The sequence below is a fragment of the Antrostomus carolinensis genome, unplaced genomic scaffold (genome assembly GCF_000700745.2).
Source record: "Antrostomus carolinensis isolate BGI_N321 unplaced genomic scaffold, ASM70074v2 scaffold25884, whole genome shotgun sequence".
NCBI classification, from domain to species: Eukaryota; Metazoa; Chordata; class Aves; order Caprimulgiformes; family Caprimulgidae; genus Antrostomus; species Antrostomus carolinensis.
In genome coordinates this window covers 7,858-20,085 of record NW_010310482.1, presented here as the reverse complement: position 1 = coordinate 20,085, position 12,228 = coordinate 7,858, and the positions used below count along the sequence as shown (strand labels likewise).

The 12,228-nt window shown below is 57.1% G+C and overlaps 1 protein-coding gene across 1 annotated transcript in view; it reads left to right on the top strand.

Annotated features, from left to right (window-relative positions):
• Positions 1–12,228, top strand: part of CHD5 (chromodomain helicase DNA binding protein 5) — a gene marked incomplete at both ends in the record, with an annotated part of 21,928 nt that overhangs the window by 1,983 nt on the left and 7,717 nt on the right. The window contains 16 exons of the mRNA XM_010166449.2: positions 390–514; positions 2,171–2,294; positions 4,190–4,356; positions 4,436–4,654; positions 5,592–5,801; positions 5,886–6,097; positions 6,801–6,932; positions 7,209–7,317; positions 7,621–7,812; positions 7,898–8,098; positions 8,483–8,620; positions 9,156–9,277; positions 9,879–10,052; positions 10,817–10,958; positions 11,168–11,299; positions 11,986–12,103. Of these exons, the coding sequence (XP_010164751.2) occupies positions 390–514; positions 2,171–2,294; positions 4,190–4,356; positions 4,436–4,654; positions 5,592–5,801; positions 5,886–6,097; positions 6,801–6,932; positions 7,209–7,317; positions 7,621–7,812; positions 7,898–8,098; positions 8,483–8,620; positions 9,156–9,277; positions 9,879–10,052; positions 10,817–10,958; positions 11,168–11,299; positions 11,986–12,103 (2,517 nt within the window). The remainder of the gene's footprint in view (positions 1–389; positions 515–2,170; positions 2,295–4,189; positions 4,357–4,435; positions 4,655–5,591; positions 5,802–5,885; positions 6,098–6,800; positions 6,933–7,208; positions 7,318–7,620; positions 7,813–7,897; positions 8,099–8,482; positions 8,621–9,155; positions 9,278–9,878; positions 10,053–10,816; positions 10,959–11,167; positions 11,300–11,985; positions 12,104–12,228) is intronic.

Below are 12,228 nucleotides of genomic sequence, written 5' to 3'. Positions count from 1 at the left end.
CCTGGTGGCCCTTCTCTGGACTTGTTCTAGCTGCTCCAGGTCTCTCTTGTGATGTGGGCTCCAGAACTGTTCAGCTGGGCAGTAGTGGGAAGGGAGGGATCTCCCTTTGTTTGAGCCTCCTCAGGAAGCTGCTGTTCCACTCCCTGGTCCCTGGGCTGCAGTCCCTCTCCTGGATCCCGGGGCAGATGCCTCCCTCCCCTGATTCTTCGCAGGCGCTGGGTCTGGGCTTGTTGCAGCCTTTTGCCCCAAAGGACTCTGTGGCTGCTCTGGGGATGGTGCTCGCTGCTGCCGTGGTCCCCAGTGCTCTCTCAGCTTCCCTGGGGTTGGGGTGAGGGGTGATCTGGGGGACAGCTGTTTGTAGAGTACTAAACAATCTTCTGTTTCTCCAGGTCCAGGAGTGCGGAAGAAAATCAAGGGCTCCAAAGATGGGAAGAAAAAGGGGAAGGGGAAAAAAATGGCAGGCTTGAAATTCCGGTTTGGAGGAATCCCCAGCAAAAGGAAAAAGGGCTCCTCTGTAAGTGTGTGCTGCCTCTTTCTGCCCGGGGCCTTGGTGTGGGGTGCAGGGGACAAACCCCCCCAGAAGCCTCCCTTGTGTGTGGGTGTCACAGCCTTGTTCATGCCCCTCTGTGAGGTACCAGTCTGACCAGCACACCCAGAGAGCTGTGTCCAGGCTGGGGTGTGTAAAGACATCGTGTCTGGGCACCATTTCTGTTAAAATCCTCTCACCACGGTTCCTTTCAGCAATGAGGTTGGTGATGCCATCGTTTCAGATTCCATTTGCAAAGGAATTCTGCAGGGCTCACACTCCAGCTGAACCGTAGTCAAAGAGAATTCCTGAATGCTTTAATTACCTTATCATAGCCTGCTCCAGGCATCTGTCATCCCCCAGCATAGCCCAGGGGTACCAGAGCTTCCCAGTAAGAGCGTGGCTACTGGGTTCTACTGCAGCTTGTGTGCTGTGCTCTTGTCAGCACACGAGTATCAGGCACATTTTAAAGAATAAATCTCTTAAATAACTATTGATCAGGGATGCTCAAAGCCTCATCCAGCCTGGCCTTGAACAATTCCAGGGAGGAGCAGCACCTCTCATGGAGATCTTGATAATATTATTGATCCAAATGCCATTATTTCTCCCTCGTTGGAGCTCCCTGACTCTGTAGCTCTAGTTCACAGGGCATTAACCTGTTTGTGAATTCCTTTGGGCAGCAGAGGCTGAAGCGAGAGGAGCAGTGTGAGTTTTTTCAGCCCCACATCACGGACAATTCACCCTGTCCCCGGGTGCACTCGGGATCTGTGCATCCGCTTCTCTGGGGGTTACAGGGAGCCTGGGCTTGCTGCTGCAGCTGGAGCACTAAGCTGATTAAGAGTGTGCAAATCAGGGATTTGCATGCCTGAGTCTCCAGAATAAGAATTCCCACGTGTTGTTATGTTTGAACGCTGGGCCTGTTGAACTCCTCTCACGTTATAAGGAAGGTCAAGCGTGAACGCCTACGTGCACGCACACCAACGGGCTGCCACGAGCTGGAACGGGTGGAGAGACAGAGAGAGAGGGAGTAAAGCTCTGCCAAGCAGTGGGGAAGGGGGCCCTTGGCTGCAGAGGGGTGGGAGTAGGGGGTCATCTCCCAGTGTGTCTCTGTTTTGGGTGTCTGCACCCGGGGTAACGCTGGCACAAGCAGCTGGATGATGCCTGAGAGATGCTGAGCCTTCCCTGATGTTCCTGGCCATGTGCTGGCGGGGAGAGCAGGCTGCAGGGCAAACCCAGAGCCCACCTCTCATCAGGGAGGCCGAGCAGGGACTTGACATGTTGATTGATGTATTTTAAATGGGCTCTGAGATGAGCTTGGTGACTGTGCTGAGCAGGGCAAGGTAATTGCCTTCAGATCTGTGCTGGGGACTGGGACATGGATCTGAGAGAGATTTCCCTGTGTCCTAATGCCTTGGGACACGCTGCTCTGAACCCCACACTCACCGTGCTGCCATCCCTGCTGCTCTGGCCAGTCTGTCCCTGTGGAAGGGAGGGTGACCCGAGGGGCTCAGCCACTGGTCGATGATCCCAGCTGGGTTTAGTGGGTCTTTGGGGGTTTATTCCGTGTCAGAGCGGTGTTCTCTGGGAGGGAGCACTGGGATGCCAGTGCTGGGACTGTGTGTGCTTTGATTTTCCCCTCTGCAGAGCGAAGAGGAGGAACGGGAGGAATCCGACTTCGACAGTGCCAGCATCAACAGCTCCTCAGTGCGCTCCGAGTGCTCGGCTGGCCTGGGGAAGAGAGGGAAGAGGAGGAGAAAGAAAAAGAGGAGTAGGCCATCCTTTGTGCTCTCTCCCTGTTCTGTTTGGATTGCCCTCTTCACATGGTGCTTCCTGGCCTTGGCAGCTCCAGACCGTGTCTGGTGCTGGCTGGGTGGGAGAGGACGTGCTTGTGCTTGTCGGTGTGTGTGGAGCACGAGGGGCTCTCGTGGTGTCCAGGCTCTGCTGCTGGAGGGCTCGTGCCTGCAGGGAGGTGGCGAGTGGATCCTGCTGCGGGTCACTGACTGGTCCCCATGGTGCCAGTGGCAGTGGAGCTGCTGGTGACAGGGCTTTCCCATGGATCCGCAGTCAGCCTTCCCTCCACGCCTCTCTCCAGCCACCAGCCACTGCCTGGGGCTCGTCAGTCCCCAAGCCAGCTCTGTGTCACTGCTTGGAGTTGCTCTGGGAGAGCGGTGGTTGTGGTGCTGTGGCGCACAGAACAGCCTGCCCCGTCTCACTGCCTGCTGGCAGCCTCAGCCACCCAGGGCAACCGAGGCCCCTGCCCACCCCAGGGCCCTGCCTGTGCCTTGGGCACTGGGCTGTGCCACGGGCAGCGTGGGCAGCTGGCACTCCGCCTGCACGTGTGATCCTGCCAGGATTTGTCCTCTAGCAGCCAGATTCCAGAACTTGTGGGGCTTCCAGAGAAGTGATTTTCTGAGGAGCAGCCCCTGGAGAGACTTGGCTTGTGGCAAGCTCCCAGGGGAGCAGGACAGGCGGCGGTTGGGAAAGCCTCGAGACCAGGGACTGTCTGTGTGAGGTGTGCAGTCGGCAGGGCAGGGTGTAGGTCTGTGGTAGCGATATAGGAAGAGGGAGGCACGTGAACCGTGGTGGAAAGCATCTGTTGGGGTCTCCCAGTGGTTGTGTGGCCACGTTTGAGTGTGTATTCCTTCATCCCTTCCCTCGTGGGAGGCTGCGGGTGGATCCTGCACGGTGGCACCTCCGTCCCTGTGCTGCTGTGGAGAGTGGCCCCCGTGGTTCGAGCTGTCCCAGGCCCTGCTCCGGTTCTGAGTGCCGGGGGGCACTGCTGGGGCTGGTGCTGCTGGCCCTGCCTGGCTTCCCACGCTGTCTCTGCCTCCCGTGCCGTTGCAGGACATGCGCTGCCTTTCTGCCTTGTGTTGGGGATGAGATGCTTCAGATCCAGGCTCATCCTTTGGCTCCTTAGCTTTGCCGATGGGTTTTAGCTTCCAAGACCTGGCAGGGCGGTGTCTGGGCTGGGGGACAGTTAGGATGTGATGCTGGCAGGGCTGGCTGGCTGGCTCCATGTCTGTGTGTGAAGGGCATCGCTGCTCCTCCCGGGTTGTTGCCGTACCAGGGCCCTCGTGCCGGAGCTGGGCAGCTCCTGCTGTGTGCTGAAGGAGCAGAAGGTTGGTGGAACACGCTGGGAGTTTGTGGCAGAGCTGGGAATTGAGACGAGCCCTTGCAATGCTTGCAAGGCCTTGTCCCTCCCTTCCTCTTCCCCTCTGTGCCAAGTTGAGAGAGCTCCTGCCAGTGAGCAGCCAGGAAGAGCAGAGTAGTCCCAGGAGAGGAGCCCTCCTCCTCCTCCTCGGCCCCGTCACCCTTGCATGGTGCGTTTGCAGTTGGTGGTGCTGGTACCTGGGGAGGTTTCTCTGACTGGCCTCCCTTGCAACCTCTCCAGGTTCTGGCATTCTCCATTGAGAGCCTGAAGGAACCAAAGGATGATACAGTGTGGAGAGAGAAAGAGAGACAGAGGTGAGATGATGCTGTGTGCAAAGATGAACTGTGGTGCTGAGGGACAGAGAGGTAGGGGGACGTAACAGGAGGGGTCTGAGGTGAAACACTTTCCTTATCTCCTTAACTGTATCGTAGAGGAGCAAGTGTCCCGTTCCCTCCCAGGAGAGCTGGCAGCTCTGCTGTCCCTCTGACTCCATGCCTGTCCCTTGCTTGCAGTTGAAGAAGGAGATGGGTATGAGACAGACCACCAGGACTACTGCGAGGTGTGCCAGCAGGGAGGGGAGATCATCCTGTGTGACACCTGCCCCCGCGCCTACCACCTCGTCTGCCTGGACCCCGAGCTGGAGAAGGCCCCCGAGGGGAAGTGGAGCTGCCCCCACTGCGTGAGTGGGGTTGGGGCCTCGTGGGTGCAGGTGGGTGGCAGTGGAAACCCTCAGCGTTATGCTGGCTGTGCCTCCCCAGGAGAAGGAGGGCATCCAGTGGGAGCCAAAGGAGGAGGAGGAGGAGGAAGAGGAAGGCGGTGAGGAGGAAGAGGACGACCACATGGAGTTCTGCCGGGTCTGTAAGGATGGAGGGGAGCTGCTGTGCTGTGACACCTGCCCGTCCTCCTACCACCTGCACTGCCTGAACCCGCCGCTGCCCGAAATACCAAACGGTGAATGGCTCTGCCCTCGCTGTACAGTGAGTGTTACCAGCATTCCTCGCCCCGTCAGCGGGTCTGCCGGCCACCACCGCCCCTCACACCCTCTCCCCAGGCTCTGCCGTGGGGCTGGGGTCCTGCCCTCTGCCACAGACCCCCTCCCTGGAGGAGCATCACTGCCAGTCGTGTGCCCCCAAGGGCTCTGGACGGCTCTGCCACCTCGTGGTCTCCCCGTGGTGGGGATTGCTGGTGGGCAGCTTCCCTCCCAGTTTTTAGGTGGGATGTCAAGCCCCATTTGCTGCATGGCCGCTGTAGAGGGGCCTTTCTTGCCTGGTGACAAGACACGTCCCTGTGGGGGATGCAGCAAGGAGCATCACTGCCAGTCGTGTGCCCCCAAGGGCTCTGGACGGCTCTGCCACCTCGTGGTCTCCCCGTGGTGGGGATTGCTGGTGGGCAGCTTCCCTCCCAGTTTTTAGGTGGGATGTCAAGCCCCATTTGCTGCATGGCCGCTGTAGAGGGACCTTTCTTGCCTGGTGACAAGACACGTCCCTGTGGGGGATGCAGCAGTGTCACGGGCGCTTCTTGGACGTGCCTGCGCTGGCCAACCTCTGCCCAGCCCGCAGCCCCTCACCCCCTCCTCTCTGTGCCCTGTCACAAATCACGAGCGAGTGGCTCTGCCTGGGACCTGGGCAGCACTTTGCTGAGATGGATGGGGGCAGGGTCTGGGACACTTTGTGTCACCCAGGTCACCGTGCTTGGCTCCCCATGGTCTTTCTGCCCTGGGCTTTCCCTTGGCCGCGGTTTCGGCGCAGGCTGTGCTGGTGTGCTCCCCGGAGCCCTGGCTGTGCTCTCCCTGCTGTGCCAGGACAGCTGCCATCTGCTTGGCACTGCAAGTCCCTGTCTGCCCTTCTCCCCACGGCCCCTGACAGGGACTCACCTTAAACACTCTGCTCTTGCCTGTTTGCTTTTTGTCCCCAGTGCCCTCCCTTGAAGGGCAAAGTCCAACGCATCCTGCACTGGGCCTGGAAGGAGCCGCCGGCCGCCCCGCTCCCCGCCGTGCTGCCCACCACAGACACGGATCTGGCTCTGCCCCCACCCAAGGTGCTGGAGGGGATCCCGGAGCGCGAGTTCTTCGTGAAGTGGGCAGGGCTGTCCTACTGGCACTGCTCCTGGGTCAAGGAGCTGCAGGTGAGCCAGCGTGGTGTTCTCCTCCTCATCGTCGTGCCGCTGCCCCGGCCCCCGTGGGCTGAGCGTGGCTCTGTCCTCCCGCAGCTGGAGCTCTACCACACCGTCATGTACCGCAACTACCAGCGGAAGAACGACATGGATGAGCCACCAGCCTTTGACTACGGCTCTGGGGATGAGGACAGCCAGAGGGAGAAGCGGAAGAACAAAGACCCTCAGTACGCCAAGATGGAGGAGCGGTTCTACCGCTACGGCATCAAACCCGAGTGGATGATGATCCACCGCATCCTGAACCACAGGTGAGGGGCTGCGTGCGGGGCGGCACGTCAGCGGGCCGTGGGAGGGCGCGTGGTGACTCCCTTACGGAGCCTTGGTGTTTGTGAAAAGAGATTTCCTGCCTATGACATGCTGTGCAGGTGGGTTTTTTTACATTGAGCAGCTAGAGACACCTTTTGGTTGAGTTTTCACATTTCAAACGGCATCTCGGCGTGAAGGCAGCTTGGTGGCAAATGAGTAAAGCTGCCTGGGTAATTTTCACGTGAGCTTTACATTGTCTGCTAATAAGTCAAGGGTTTTTTCCCCAAAGGCATCTAATCAGGCTCGGTGGTGTGTTTATTCATTTTTCAGTGTAAGCAAAACTTCCCAGAGCAGCCAGTGGTGCAGGAGGAGGAGAGCGGGTGCTGGTGTTCATCCAGTCCTGGTGAAACAGGAAAATGAGGTGGTTTAGGGGAATGGGAGAGCAGCCTTTAAAGCTTAGTGGTTGTCCTGTGACACCTGTGATGGGACAATGATCCAACACACGCAGCAGATCAATAGGCATTTCTGGCAGAAAGTGTAGATATTTTCTGTATGTTTTTCTGCCTCTGCCTGGCTGTTGTGGTCTGTAGGTAAAAGCAGAGGATGAAGCATCCAGTTCTGTGGAAGCAGGTTATGGGGTAGCTGCTTCCCAGGGGTTGGCCAAGTGTCATTTCACTGACAGGCTTTTCATACCTTGTGTTACAGCTTTGATAAAAAGGGAGACATCCATTACCTGATCAAGTGGAAAGACCTGCCCTACGACCAGTGCACCTGGGAGATCGATGAGATAGACATCCCCTACTATGAAAACCTCAAACACCTCTACTGGAACCACAGGTACGAGCCAGCTGGGCAGTGGGACGGCAGCCAGGCTGCTGCAGCAGGGTCCCAGCACTCTGATATCAGAGATTGCTGTTCTTCATTTTGGGTGATGTCACATGAACTGTTGGAAGGGGAAAATTTAACACTCTCTGAGTGCCTGTGGTAACTGGGCCAGAAAAGCTGCTGTTGGGGGAGAGGCAGTGGAGTTTGAGAGGCATTTCTGTCCCTCAGCTTGGGGACTGGGAGAGGAATGCCCACCTGCCTTCTCCTGATGTGCCCTGGCTGTTGCAGGGAGCTGATGCTGGGGGAGGACACGCGCCCTCTGAAGAAGCTGAACAAGAAAGGGAAAAAGCTGAAAGAGGAGAAGCTGGAAAAGCCTCCAGAAACACCTCTCGTGGATGTGAGTAGGAATGGTGGGGGCAGCTCAACGGTGTGTGAGCCTGGAGCGAGGGATGTCTGTCTGGCCACCCCATCCTGTTACATTTTTCTCCTCTAGTTCTTTCCTGATTGTTTTTTTTTAATTCAAAGCCTCGAGGGGCTTCGCTCAGGTGTGGAACCTGAGGGTTGGGCTGCGCTGGGGACCACATCTGCATCTCTGTGGGGGCTGTTTGGTGTCACAAGGCTGAGGAGGGAAAGATTCTGGCTGCAGAAAAAGAAGGGGAGTTGGTCCTCACTGCTTTGCATCGTGTCTCTCTCTTCTCAGCCGACGGTGAAGTTTGACAAGCAGCCGTGGTACATCGACGCCACGGGAGGCACGCTCCATCCTTACCAGCTGGAGGGGCTGAACTGGCTGAGATTTTCTTGGGCCCAAGGGACAGATACAATCCTGGCTGATGAGATGGGGCTGGGGAAGACTGTGCAGACTATTGTGTTCTTGTATTCCCTGTACAAGGAGGTGAGTGGAGCACCCAGCAGTCCCCGAGGTGGCTGAGAGCTGCTTGGTGCAGGGAGAACAACTTGGACTTTATCTCCCCGAGCAGGGCCACTCGAAAGGGCCGTATCTGGTCAGCGCCCCCCTCTCCACCATCATCAACTGGGAGCGTGAGTTTGAGATGTGGGCACCCGACTTCTACGTCGTGACCTACACGGGGGACAAAGAAAGCCGGTCTGTCATCAGGGAGAATGAGTTTTCTTTTGAAGACAACGCCATCCGAAGCGGAAAGAAGGTTTTCCGGATGAAGGTGGGAGCTGAGTCTGTACTTTAACCATCAGCAAGAAGGGGAGAGAGCAGGATTTGACCTGGAGAGGGAGGTTGGAGAGGTCCTTCCCCAGGTGTTTTCCAAAGAGGGAAGCACTGTTTACAATTGCAGGAGACTGGTGATGAGCTTTAAAGATTTCTGCCAGACCTTTTCTCTTTCTGTAGTCCCCTGCTTGGTTCTAACGTTCAGCTGGGTACAGATTTTCTGCTGGCATGACTCGTGCCTCAGCCCTGCTGCTGGCGCTGTGCAGGGCAGTGCAGGCAGCCCCTCCCTTTCTCCTTGGCTCATGTACAGCAGCAGCAAAGGTGGAGGCTGTCCCCTTCCCTGCTCTCTTAGCCAGGCTTTTCTCTCCCTCTGCTCCTCCAGAAAGAAGCCCAGATCAAGTTCCATGTCCTGCTCACCTCCTATGAACTGATCACTATTGACCAGGCAGTGCTGGGCTCCATAGAGTGGGCCTGTCTGGTGGTGGATGAAGCTCACAGGCTGAAGAACAACCAGTCCAAAGTAGGTAGCAGATGTTTGTGAGTGATTTTTGTGGTGTGGCTGGTGCCACAGAGATAGGAAACCCCAGCACTGGTGGTCTGCGGCTCCTCATGTTCCTCCTTGGGAGATGAAAGGTGTCCTCACCTCACACAAGCTCCACATTTCAGTGGGGTTGTTCTCTTTAACATCCTCTGGCATTAAAAATCCTTCAGCAGTGGAAGAGGTGGCAGCCTGGTAGTCCTTGGATGGGCTGTTGTGGAAGGGAATCGATCCCTCTCCTTCCTGTCCCCTTACCTGTGGCTAGATGCAGCCTCTGTCCCCGGGGACCTTCCCGCAGTCCCTGGTGTGGGGGGAGGCAGGCAGTGTGACCCTGGGACACTCAGGATTGCTGGGATGAGGATGGCTCGGAGCAGGACATGCCAGCTGTGGTCTGGCTGTGTGTGCCCCGCGGGGGGGAGAGGTCACCGCTGAGTCCCCGTGTGCGCCGTCTGCAGAATCCCCAGCTGACTAATTGGCTCACTGAGCTCTTTTCACCTCACCTCATTTCTTTTCCCAGTTCTTTAGAGTATTAAATAGCTACAAGATCGATTACAAGCTGCTGCTCACTGGGACTCCTCTCCAGAACAACTTGGAAGAGCTCTTCCACTTGCTCAATTTCCTGACTCCCGAGAGGTTTAAGTAAGTCGTGCTCGTTCCCCTCTGAACGGGGAGCAGCCAGGACCTGGTCTCGCTGCCCGGTGGGGTGGCTCAGCAGAGCTCTTCCAGTTTCCCCCAGGCTCCTGGCTGTGTGGGAGTGCCTGGTCCCAGTTACTGCTGTCCCCGTGTCACTGATCTGTGCCGGCAGGCAGATGGCAAAGCGCTTCGCCCCCGTGGTTTGTCAGAGCAGCTCCACGTGCGTTTTATGTAACTCCACATCCAAAGGTCCCGTGGAGCACTGCTCTCTCTGTGGGTCCTGTGGGGCAGCTCTTGCCTTGCTGTGGGTCAGATTTGTGAGTGAGCAGCTGAAACCTGCCCTCTCTTCCCTCTCCCTGAGGAGACAGAGGTACTTTGGGGAGCTTGTTCAGACCTCGTATTAGTGCATGTAGTGTGAATTTCCCCCCAGCCATCCGTGCAGCTCCTCGGTCTGGCTTTTGCTCTGCTCAGATACAGGCACGGGAGCGTTACCTCACTGTACACCATGGAGCTCTGCCCTTGTTTCTCAGTCATAAAGAAGCAGATATCTTTGCTCTCACGTGTCCTGTTATCTCTCAGCACCGTGTGGTTCTGGCTGCTTTCACAGTAACCTGGAGGGGTTCCTGGAGGAGTTTGCAGACATCTCCAAGGAGGACCAGATCAAAAAGCTCCATGATCTGCTGGGTCCCCACATGCTGCGGCGGCTCAAGGCAGATGTGTTCAAGAACATGCCGGCCAAGACGGAGCTGATCGTGAGAGTGGAGCTGAGCCAGATGCAGAAGTGAGTAATTCCAGCGCAGCTCCCGTGGGGTGTCTGCCTTCCTTCCCCCCACCTCATCTGCAGCACAGCGGGGTGTCAGTGGGGTTCAGCTGGTCAGAGACACCCCGCTGTCCTCAGCACTGCTGCGGGGAGAGCTGGAGCGCTTTGTGTCCCAGCAGGGAGTGTGCTCAGCCTGGTTAAACTGGGCTGGGTGCAGTCCTGGCTGCTCAGCGGGAAGCGTGTGGTGTGTGCCAGGCTGTCAGCGTGGCTCTGCTGGTTCTGGGGGCACAGAGAAAACACTGGGGCTGAACCCCCTTCTCCTGCTCTCGGCACTGGGGCACCAGCCTGTGCTGCCAGCTTGCCTGGCATCGGTCTGGAGCATCACTGCTGCCCCAGGGGGTGCTTGCTCAGCTCCATTTGTTTTGGGCTGACTTGCTCAGCTTCAGCAGCACCTTCTGCTGAGATTGGGGGACTTGCAGGGAAGGGCACGTCCCTTCTTCCAGGCACGGAGGGGCAAGGCTTGGCTTACACCCTGCAGTGGGGGGTGTTCCTGGCTGCTGTGCCCCTGTGTCTGTCCTGCTTACAGGGGCTGGGGTGTCCAGAGAGCAACCGAATAAACCCGGCCCTGGGCTCAGGGAGCTAAAGTGTCACTTTTTAAAACATCCAAATGTCCCTTTTGAAGCTCCAGTGATGCAAGTGGGGTTTAATTCAGGGCTGTCCTGTTTATCCCAGTCCCACACCTCACCGAATTAACAAGGGTGTCTGTCCCATCCCCGTTCCTGCAGGAAATACTACAAGTTCATACTGACGAGGAATTTCGAAGCCCTGAATTCGAAAGGTGGTGGGAACCAGGTCTCACTGCTGAACATCATGATGGACCTGAAGAAGTGCTGTAATCACCCGTACCTCTTCCCTGTGGCGGCCGTGGTGGGTCCCCTGTGTTTGCACTGTGAAGATGTTTCTCAGAATATTCTGTGTAAGCTGTCGGTGGGGCAGTTTCCATGATCTTAGGTTAATGGTTTGGGTTTTCATGTGAGTAGTTTCATAAGAGGGTTTTGTCTTTGAAATGCATGTGAATTTCTCTGTGGGTTTAACCAGTGTTGCCCCTGAAGAAGCTAACCAGGATGCCTTCACAGGAGGCCCCCGTTCTGCCCAATGGATCCTACGATGGGAATTCTTTGGTCAAATCTTCTGGCAAACTGATGCTGCTCCAAAAGATGCTGAAGAAGTTACGAGATGGGGGTCACAGAGTTCTGATCTTCTCCCAGGTGAGCCTAGGGAAGGACTAATAATAAATACACTTTTAAAGGATTTTTTCTGTTCTGTATGAGAATTTTGTGCTAGGAACAGATAGAGATGGGTGGAAGAGCTGGTGACAGCTTATCCCCCAGACAGGGTGGCAGCTGTGGCAGTCATGATGGATGGACTGTGTCCCAGCTCTCCCGAGGGAGCGCCTGTGATGTTTAAAACCTCTTTTATCTGTGGATGAGGAGGAGATGGCAGTAACAGTGCTGCCCTTTGGGGAGGCCATAATTTTGTGCTAGGAACAGATAGAGATGGGTGGAAGAGCTGGTGACAGCTTATCCCCCAGACAGGGTGGCAGCTGTGGCAGTCATGATGGATGGACTGTGTCCCAGCTCTCCCGAGGGAGCGCCTGTGATGTTTAAAACCTCTTTTATCTGTGGATGAGGAGGAGATGGCAGTAACAGTGCTGCCCTTTGGGGAGGCCATGCAGACACCACTCCCTCGTGCTGGCAAAGCTGCCTGTAGAAGATGAGGCACAAGTGTTGCTCCTCTGGCAGTTGCCTGTTGGCCGAGCTTTGCCCTTGGTGCTGCCGTCACCTTGGCCTCTGGGCTGCAGGCAGGGTCCTGGCTGGGGCAGGACAGGTCCTGGGGGGACAGGGGGGAACTGGGCTGTGCAGAGCTGCTCGTGCCAGGGCTGCCTTGTCTGCAGATGACGAAGATGCTGGACTTGCTGGAGGATTTCCTGGAGTACGAAGGCTACAAGTATGAGCGGATCGACGGGGGCATCACGGGCGGCCTGCGCCAGGAGGCCATCGACAGGTTTAACGGTACTCGCCTTCCTGCCTGGCCCAGGAGGGCTGCGGGCTGGGTGGGCAGCGGGGTGGGCAGCGGGGTTGGCAGTGGGGTCAGCAGCGGCAGCGGGGTTGGCTGGGTGTGCCCCTGTCACGACCGG